General features: G+C 46.9%; 1 protein-coding gene across 11 annotated transcripts in view; it reads left to right on the top strand.

Moving 5' to 3' along the window:
* prdm16 (PR domain containing 16) overlaps positions 1-10500 on the top strand; it is a 233829-nt gene that overhangs the window by 67546 nt on the left and 155783 nt on the right. For all 11 annotated transcript variants that reach the window (XM_036988095.1, XM_036988093.1, XM_036988092.1 and 8 more), the window contains exon 2: positions 7257-7657. In XM_036988095.1, the coding sequence (XP_036843990.1) occupies positions 7257-7657 (401 nt within the window). The remainder of the gene's footprint in view (positions 1-7256; positions 7658-10500) is intronic.

The raw sequence follows: 10500 nt of genomic DNA, 5'->3' as shown, positions 1-10500 counted from the left end.
GGCTGTGTAAGTACATGCAGAGAGACAGAGAGAGAGAGAGAGATGGATGGAAGGGATGGGAGGGGAGATGGAGGGAGAGGGGATGACTGAAGGAAAGAGGAAGGAAAGGCGCTCACACCACAAAACACGTTCCTGGTGTTGTGCCATGAGCAACGTGTTGATAATTGCGAACGCGTCTCCCCGATGCTGACATCACTTGAATTAATACTTACACATTTTTTATTTTTTTGTGTACGTCGTAAAGTAAACCATTTAGTCCCCCAGTCTAGAGTTCTTTAATGATCTATTCACCGGAGGAAATAACCAGTGTGCATTGCATATGTCTGGTGAATCGGCACAGCCAACACACATATGTATTGTCCCAATCAAGCATGCTTCCATGGTCGTTCTATTATTTAATGTTTCTATTATTCTGTTCATATACTATTTTTACATCCTCTACCTGGGGAAAGGCTGAATGTGCATCCTAACAGCAGAAACGATGTAGAGTGTGTGTGTGTGATGCACTACCATCTCCAGTCATTAACCAGCGTTCTGCTGGTCCATATTAACTTCTGATGGATCCCTCCTTGCCGTCCCCTCTCTCTCCCTTTGGCTGTATGAATGGATTGTACGCTTTCCCTTCCTCCTCCCTCCCCCTCTCTCTCCCTCCCCCTCTCTCTCCCTCCCCCTGGGTGATGGTTGCAACTCAATTTGGCAAATGTAACTTGCTATTGATTATTATTAATATTTATCATGTTTGTGAAAATGTCTTTTCCCAGTGCTATTAATCTGGTCTGTTAATAAATGTCTTGCCAGGCCAGGCTGGGAGCCCCTGGGGAGCTCCTCTGACCACAGGGCCAATATAGTGGCTGACAGCAGGGGACTCACACATACACACACTAAACGTTATACACGCTAAACCACGCGCAAACTCACACACACACACACACACACACACACACACACACACTAAACGTTATACACGCTAAACCACGCGTGCACTCACACACACACAAAACGTTATGCACACACTAAACGTTATACACGCTAAACCACGCGCGCACTCACACACACACACACACAAAACGTTATGCACACACTAAACGAAGCCTGCACACACACACACAACCACACACAAACTAAACGTTATACACACAAACGCAACATACACACTAAACACACACACGCACGCACACACCTGCTCTCCACTGCAGGAGGTGGAGCTCTCTTCCATTTAGCTGGAGGCTTGTAGAGGTTCTGTCTCACTCGGCCAGGCAGTAGTAGCTCTCAGCTGCTCAACACAAAGAACACATCAATATATCAGCCCAATCAGAGCAACTTGCACACACAGATTCCTTCCCCATTCGGAATGCAGAAAGAAATGCGATCAGTGAAGAATCCTGTAGGTTTTTACGCTTAAAATGCAAAGCTTCTCATTCATTTATTGTACACTCACTCCTGTTGTCAAGGTCAAGTCTCTTAATACTCACCACTGCATGTCCAAACCTGTTGAGTAAAGATGAAACACACACACACACACACACACACACATCCTGAAGTATAGCCCTGCTGGCTCCGATGGGACCCACACATACATCTATCAAACAGGCTGCGGCTTCTCTAAAAGAGCTGTATGTGTATGTGTGCTGTGTCCGTGTGTGTGTGTGTGTGTGTGTGTGTGTCAGATCTCTGAGGGATCCACAGCAAGTCATGCTTTAAGAGCCCCGAGTTAGTGGAAGTTTCTTTTCTTGTTTCAGGCACCAGAAGTAACCCAGGCCTTTCTTTTTTTTGGGGGGGGGGCTGAAATCTCACCCCTAGGCCCCTGTGGGCGGGCACCCGCCCCCGCTCTGGAGAAGCAATATTGCTACTTTAAGTGTTACTTGGAAATGTTCCCCGTTGCTTTTACAAGGGGAAACAGTGTGTGTTTCTGGAGAGGCTAGCCAGTATTGTAGTTGACCGTCCCCTGTGCAGCTCCCCCCTCCTCTCCTCCCACCAACCCTTTCTCTCTCTTTCACTACCGTCCTACCGTACGTCATCATGAAAAACCCACCGCCATGGAAAAGCGCACACATAGTTTCATCCCTTTCTCCCCCACCTTCTCCACCCTCTCTCTCTCCTTCTCCCGTTTCTCTTTCTCCCTCTCTCTCTCTCTGCCCGCTCGCTCTTTCTCCCTCTCTCTCTCTCTCTCTGCCCGCTCGCTCTTTCTCCCTCTCTTTCTCTCTCTCTGCCCGCTCGCTCTTTCTCCCTCTCTCTCTCTCTCTCTCTTTGTCTGTCTCTCTCCCTCTCTCTCTCTCTCTTTCTCTGCCCTCTTTTTTTATTGCTGCCTCTCTTTTTTCCTCCCATAAAAATCTGGCCCGATTTAAGGCTCTTTGTTAAGACAGAACCAATCATCAAAGGGCCTGATTAAAGAGGAACAGGTAAGAGTTTCTCGTTTGTGGCCCTAACGATACCAATAACTCTGCTAAGTGGAGCGATATTCTGTGGGTTATTGGGGAGGTGGGGTGGCGAGCACCAGATTAGGCGCCCCCCCCCCCACACACACACACATCAAATGTTTATACGTTTGTTAAGCAACAGGGCCGCCTGGTCATTTTTCATATCTGTCATGGTTCCACACCCCCACCCAAACCCCCACCACCAGAGAAACTTTTTCTCCCCATATTTGGGGCGGGGGAAATATTGCATATTTGTGCAGTTTTCCCTTGATACTTGCTTTTCATCAGGAACGGACCTCGGAATTGAAATATTGACTTACTCTGAGACAATGATATAGTCTCTGTGTGCACTGGACCGGTAGGGCCCGATCACTGAGCAACAGCCACCCAATTCCACTAATTTTTTATTATCGTAGTCATACAGTTGTAGTCCAATGCACATTTATGTATTTAGGATTTTCTTACTGAATTTGAGAGGGTAGAGTTAACCATACATTTGGCCCTTCATTGCAGTTCAGGCCCAACTGAGCTGATCCAGAAGCAATCCAGAATTCAATCGAACCAGCACCGTGCTGCAAATAACATTGTACGCATTTGAGGTGATGCAATTGTGTTCCCAACGGGGTGAAACGAAACAAAACAATCGCTTTGATTTGAATGCTATTGTACACATGCTGCAGAGATTTTTCGCACTGCATATTTGATTTAAAGGAAGCTGAATGTCACAAAAGTACGGCTTGACTTGACCGTACTAGTCTTCATGCTACACACAAGCACGCACACACACACACACACGCACGCACGCACACACGCACGCACGCACACAAAGAAGAGTGCATTCTACCACACAGTTAAGTCAGCCAGTGCCAAAGCTGCTCCACTAAAACGAGATGGCATCACCGAGTCAAGTCCGTGTGCCACAAGGAACATGTGTTTACGTGAGTGGATGCAGACTGCAGAAAATTGCTGCAGATCTCTATCTCTCCACGTCTAACTCTTTAGTGGGGCTGAATAAACAGAGCCTAGAACAGTTGGCCTGTTGTAGTACACCGTGATTTTCAGATTTTCGCTTTAACGGCCTTTTGATCACACTTTACTCGTCAATGTTACCATGGTAACATTGAACACCTGGCAACGGTCATCACTGCTTAGTCAGGTTTTTATTTTAAGAATTGCATTGTTTGATAACATTTTAATATTTTCCTTTGGCGTTCCCTAATATACGATACCTGTAGCCCATAGAAATGAGAATAGAAATTAAATGAAATAGAAACGAATAGAAAGGACATCTCCATTCAAGTCAATGATGGGATAATTGGTGGACCGGCAGCCATTTTAATTGTACCCATGCCAGGACATCAAAGCAGGAAGTGTAACCTTCAATCTTACAAATTCTTATTTTCAATGACGGCCTAGGACAAGTCAGCTCATCTTAAAGCTCAGATGTAGTCTGACCCCTTGTTCTGGTTTGTGTGTAGAGAGAACGACCCGTCTTGGGGGGGGGGGGGGGGGGGGGGGGGGGGGGAGTCCCCGTGTGTGTGTGTGTGTGTGTACACCCAATGTCTCTTTGTTTTCCAGCACGGCTAGCAATAACAGGGGTGTTTAAAAGAGTGCATTTACAATTTATCAAATAAATCTGATGCCTTCATGTCGCCAGGTTCTCTGGACGCACGGTAGTTTCCAGTGGAATAACATGGACCAAACAAGCGGCCCATTGTGGGCCCAGCCAATGCCAGGACCCCCAAGGTGCGAATTAATGATTGACCCCTGATGTAATCAGGATAAATAGTTCCCCGTGAAAAGAGAGACGGGGAGAGAAAGAACAACATGGTGGAGGGAGAAAGGAAGGCACTATCTGGCGGAGGTTTTTTAAGCAGCCCTCCGGGAGACAGTGCTAACATCTCACTCCTCTTCAGAGACCAAAGCCAAGCACGCAAGTAAAAACGTCTTGGCTCAGCCGTCTCACGTCACTTTTTAACTTTCCTCCTCCTCTTCCTGGCCCCTTTCATTATGTTCCTGCTTACTTTTCTCCCCCTCTCCTTTTCTTTTCTCTTTATTTGTAGTGAATTTCATGGTCGAACATGGCCAAGCCATCGACTAGAATGTCACAGGGAAAAAAGGAGGGAAGAGGATTTTTTTTTCTTCTGTGGTGATTAATTTTAACTTTCCCTTTTTTTTTCCTAGGTGAATTTTTATGAATAAGGGAACTGAGCTCGGAGGATCTTAACTTCTGGCCACAAGTCTCCTTTAAATCACATTGTGTTTTCGCTTGGCGCTCCGCTCCAGTGGTTTCTGTCTTACACAAATAATGTTTTGTTCATTAAAATTAGGGACGTTACCCCCCCCCCCCCCCCCCCACCACCCTTCTCGCTGCTCAATTTCGAGGTAGTGATCTGTGTGTTTCTGCTTCGAGGCTCTTAAAGTCTAACAGTATTTAATAGATTTTCCAACCCTCTCTTCGGTTGTTCAAATTGCGCTAGATGGGTCGGGTGCCAGCAAAAAGGAGAGAGATTTTTTTTTTTTTAGTGGTTCAAAAACACTTTTGATTCTTGAAAACAGCACCAGATAGGCCGCGGTTATAAAAGTTTAATTGATCTGTGAAAAGTGGAAGCTACTGCTGGCGTACATGTTTCCCTTCGCTTAATTGCCCGCCTGGTCTGGGCCCCTATGAAACCCTGATCATTAAAGAAAATGGGTAAAACGTTTATTTTCCCGAGAAAAAAAAGAAAAGAAGAAAAATCCACTGGATGACGCAAAATTGGTCATAAATGCCTTCGTTTTACTGCCCAGATTTTATATGACAAGTTTCCCAGATCTGTCAGGACTCTCTCTCGCCAGTCGCTGGGAGCCTGTCACAGTGCTTTCATAGTTCACGTTTACATTCTAGACTTACATATCCGTTCATTCAGCAATTATTTTTTTCTCTCAATTTTACGAGCCAAAACCCAAGCGTTTATTGGAGCGAAAGCAGATAATTGATTTCAGATACTCCTTGCTGTCAATTATACGATATTCAATTCTCCTCAAATTCCTCATTCCAATGTCTAACTTCGGAGACTTTCTGTTCATACGGTAAATGCGGTAATGGTCATCATGAACAGCTCTTGATGTTTCAAATTCACGTTAAATCAAAGATTATTGGTCGCGTACACATATTTGCAGATGTTATCTCAGGTGGAGAGAAATGCTTGCGATCTGAAACGTGTGCAACCGTTGAGTTGATTAGGCCATTAGGCTCTAAACTGGATCATACTAGTTTGTCGAGTATCCTCACTCAACAGTGACTCTTAAGATGTTAGATACTGTAGGACCAAGGGACATTTAAACTCCAATGTAATATTGTCTTTATATTGTCGATCGTATATTTTAACTTTTTTTATATTTTGGTATTTAATGTGTTATGTTGTGTCATTATGATAAAATATTGATGTGGATTGTTTTCTGCCCAGAAACTACAGATTGAAATGATCTATCTAGCTAAATCTGGTGCAATAGCATGTTGTACACGGTCCCTGACAAGCAAACAAATAAATAAAACAATAAGTATAAGTAAGCGAGTTCAACTGGCTAAAACTCCCGTCTTTATGTTTTCAACTTGGTTTAAGAGTTCAACGGCCGTGGATGCGAGCGCCAGGCCAGCCTCCGTTAGTCCTGAAGCGGTGTTATGTTGTTGGCAGGGCCGGTCGTGAGGAGGAGGGAGCCGGCTGATTGGAAACACTCCTGCAGTAATTGCGGAGCCTAGTTCAGACTGATTTCCCCGGCCTGTGTTTGGACAGCAAACTGCAGTTAGTGCTTCTAGCAAAAGACACCAGGACTTGTTCACTCCTCTCCACGCTGCCACGCTAGAGCCTGCCTGCTCCGTCCGTCGTCCAGGCAACCAATAAAGTGTTGTGAGTTTGGTATCAACAAAATCAACGGGTTTGTTACATTTGAGTGCTGCCCCTGGGTATTGACGTGCGTTTTAATTCTGAGATTTTCCACTTTTTGTTACGGCATGACACTTGCACCAGAAAGATATCTGCTACCTATAACTGTAGGTGTTTCGTCGTTGAATTGTTTTGATCATTTTCATTTACTCAGTGGCGTATCTTTCCAACTCCTGCTCCAAAGTGTGTGTCTGTATATCTCCAAGTGATCTGCCCGTGACTCTGCGGTGGAGAGGTTTGTGGCGTCTAGCTAGACTTGTGCCCCTCTAATGCTTTGTGCTCGTCACTGACTCTGGACGGTGGAATCCCAAACGCCGCAATTATGATGTCAGCCACAGAACAGTGACAAACATAGGTGACTAATCTAAACTGGCGAGTGACTGGCAACACCTGGGCCATTTCTCCCCCCATTATCTGTAAGATGACCCTGTAGGAAATGGCGGTGGTTGTGACTGAATGGAACATCATGTCCCATCAGGGCTTCCTCTGACGGTGGGGAATGTCCTCACTAGGAATACTGTGGGCAGGCAGCCCTAACTGGGGCTGAAGGCTTTTAAGCTTTTCCGTCTTTTGCTTGTTTGGGTTGAGTGAGTCAGTTAGTAGAATGGGCCTAGATGGTTACGTTCTATTGGTGATTCTGTCTATAAAGTTCCTGTCTACAAAATACAGTTGGCCTTTTGGTGATATTGGTACATAAGCCCTGTTGTTGAGACTGTGTCTTACAACATGGAGTGAGTTGGAGAGAATAGGTCAAGCATATTTCTCTCACTCTCTGAAGGCTTGTAATATGTACTTTGTAGCAATTTCTCTCTCTTTCTCACTCTTTCTCTCTGATTCACAATTGACTTGCGTGGTTAAAGAAAGGTTGAATATAAGCTACAGAACTAACTCTCGTTCTCTTCACCTCTCTCAGATGACAGCGAAACAGTGGACAGCATGTACGAGACAGAGCCCCACCTCCTGGCGGGAGGGGCCGAGAGTGGCGAGGAGGAGACAGAGGACAGCATCATGTCCCCCATCCCTGTAGGACCCTCGTCACCGCACCCCAACAACCACCATCACCACGGCCACCATGGGCGCCACCATCACCACAACGAGGACCCCTTCACACCCAAGGAAGGCTCGCCCTATGAGGTGCCTGTCTACATTCCCGATGACATTCCCATCCCCAGTGACCTGGAGCTGCGCGAGTCCTCGGTCCCCGGAGTGGGCCTGGGGATATGGGCCAAAACCCGGATCGGGATGGGAGAGTGCTTCGGACCTCACAGCGCACTGCAGAGTGCCACGGTCAAAGACGGCTCCTTCGGATGGGAGGTAGGTCGTGGTTTTGACGTTCTGTCTACGTTCTTTAGACGTCTTGGCTCAGTTTGTGGCTTATTTAAGTACCTACAGAGAGTGGTAAATATTCTGACTGAGCCTGAATGAAAGAAACGGGTTGAAGAATTAAGGGTCCTTTTCTGTTATGCGACCTTGAGAGAGGTAAGTGAACGGTGCTTGAGACTCTTGGTCCTCAGCTCTTTTAGCCCAGTGAGACCGTCTAGCCGCCAAACGAAGATACTCCTTCCATTTGCATCTCCTACTACCATTGGACCACCGTCGCCCTCTTTAAAATGAGTTGGTCGCCAACGTTGGAAAATCCAACTGATTACTGGAGGTATCAGCTTTTCGGTGCAGCCTCCCCCTATCCGTCCAACGGAGCGCGCCCGTTTGGTCACGCCACACGATGTGGAAATGGAAGAGGCGTGCAGCCAGCCTGTATTGAACTATTCATTTTCATTTCAACATGACATTAGAGGATATTGAAGTTGCTTCAGTAAGCTCATGGAGTGAATGATTTTCTCTCTCCGTCTCTCTCTCTCTCTCTCTCCTCCTTCCTCTCTCTCCCTCCCTCTCTCTCTCTCTCTCTCTCTCTCTCTCTCTCTCTCTCTCCCCCTCTCTCTGTCTCTCTCCACCGCAAGGCTAATCAGACCAGAATCTTCCCGGGTCGGATTCTGGCGTTTTGGTCAATCACATATATAGTCGGATATTTTACAGCATTTCCTTCACATGTAATTACGCACTCTGAGCTAATCACGTCACAAAAAGGTTGAGTATAGTTTGGAGGCAGCCACTTCGGACAGGGTGTACCCTACATTATGTAGGCTGGCTGAGACAACCGTCATATGCAGTTGCTCTCGCTCTCTCCTTCTCTTTTTCCTCCTCTAGTCCTGTACGCGAGACGAAACATTTGCCGATTAGAGAGGCGAGGCACACGCTACATGGCACAAAGCCACGGAAAGCGTTTTCCTCTGGAAAGTTCATATTATGACTAGACCTACGGGGCACGCATAGGCCCCCCGCTCTCTCTTTTTTTCTTTCTCTCTCTCTCGCTCTCTCTCTGAAAGCTATACTCTCACTCTTTGTCTTTCTCTCTCCCCCTCTATCTCTCTCTCTCTCTCTCTCTCTCTCCCCCTCTATCTCTCTCTCTCCCTCTGAAAGCTATACTCGCACTCTTTCTGTCTTTCTGTCTCTCTCTCTCTCTCTCTCTCTCTCTCTCTCTCTCTCCCTCTATCTCTCTCCTCTCTGTCTGTCTGTCTCCCTCTCTGTCTGTCTCTGTCTGTCTCTGTCTCTCTCTCTCTCTTTCTTTCTGTGTGTAAGCTGCTCCTGCCTTACCCTGTACAACACTCATGTTACAGGCCCAAAATGACTGCTGAACATTGTTTACATTGATTCTGAGGGGTCGGCCTGCTGCTCCCTGGCAAAATGACCAACTGAAGAGGTTCTGATAGCTCCATGACTTAGTCAGACTCCAGACAGAGGTCATTGTCTGTATATTAGTATTTTATTTCAATACTGTTCTTGCCAATAATTCAGCTAGTCAGGACCTCGTTCAATATACATAGTTTACAGTGTGTCAATTATTTTGCCCGTTTTGGATTAGATTATTTTTGTTGTTGCTGAGTGGTGTGATTTTCCTTCGGGCTACATTCGCTTTATCTGTCAATCTAAGGTCACGCTCTGCCCTTTTTCTTTGCCGTTTCAAAAAACCTATCAGTTTGTTCCAGCGCTGGGCACGCCACCAACAGCAGGCCCCAAACATTTCTCCTCCCGCCGTCGAAATCCCACCTCGACGTCGTCTCGCCTGTGTTTGGAAGAGACATCCTGTCTCTCTCTCTCTCTCTCTCTCTCTCTCTCTCTCTCTCTCTTTTAGGTCCCTTATCAAAGATAGCCATAACAGCCCAGCCATCGATAGCCATCACGAAACTCCGCCAGGAACGCTCCCCACACCGCCTCTGGTCTTAGAAAAATAGACAGGCCTACAGAGAGAGGGAGGGAAGGAACAGAGGAAGAGAGAGGGCGAGAGAGAGGGAAGGGAGAAGAGAGACCGGGGAGATGGGGCACTAAGAAAGCAGGGGGAGGTCAGTGCTGTTAATGGGCCTTGATGGAGGGGGGCCCACTGTCTGTCAGTCTGTCCCCTCTAGCCCCAACTGAATAGGTTGGGGGGGCTTGTTATGAGAGATAATATTTGATTAGATCCCAGATCTCCTTTGTCTAAACGTGATCCTATCTACAGAATGCTCAGGGTAGGGTTTTAACGCTAGTAGTCGTCATTGTGGGAATTGAATGGGAGTTGAAAGGATCGTATACTGTGCAGGATCCACCTATTGAATGGGTGTTGGTTAGAGTTGTGACACAGACAGGTGTGTGTAATGATATCTGGGTAGTATGTAGAGTTAAGAGGATGTGTGAATGCATGAGGTCTGTGTGTAATTAGGCTTGGGTAGAGTTAATGGGCAGTGTGAATTGGGCTCTATGGGTGAAAAGCTCAGGTGGGTGTGCGAGCGTTAGTGAGAGTGTGTGTGTTAGAAATGGCGTGCATGTGTGTGCGTCTCTCAGTGTGCGTGTATGTCTCTTGACTGTGTGTGATCAGCCCTGGAGCACGGCACGGCCACCGCCACCATCCGTTCTTGGATAATGAGAGTGATCCAGGTGGACAGAACAGAACAGAGAAGAGAAGAAAAGGAAGCCCAGTCTTGTCTGTCCCGGGGCGTTGGGCGATGCCGAGGTGTTAACTCGGACTCATTTCCCCGAGACGGACAGCTCAATCTAGGAGATGCTTAGCTCGGGGCAACGTCCATTCAGCCTGTCCCTCCGCTCCCCCCACTGCAACGGCAGAG

This window comes from Oncorhynchus mykiss, chromosome 9 (genome assembly GCF_013265735.2).
Source record: "Oncorhynchus mykiss isolate Arlee chromosome 9, USDA_OmykA_1.1, whole genome shotgun sequence".
Taxonomy (NCBI): Eukaryota; Metazoa; Chordata; class Actinopteri; order Salmoniformes; family Salmonidae; genus Oncorhynchus; species Oncorhynchus mykiss.
This window is presented reverse-complemented; position numbering and strand designations above follow the sequence as displayed.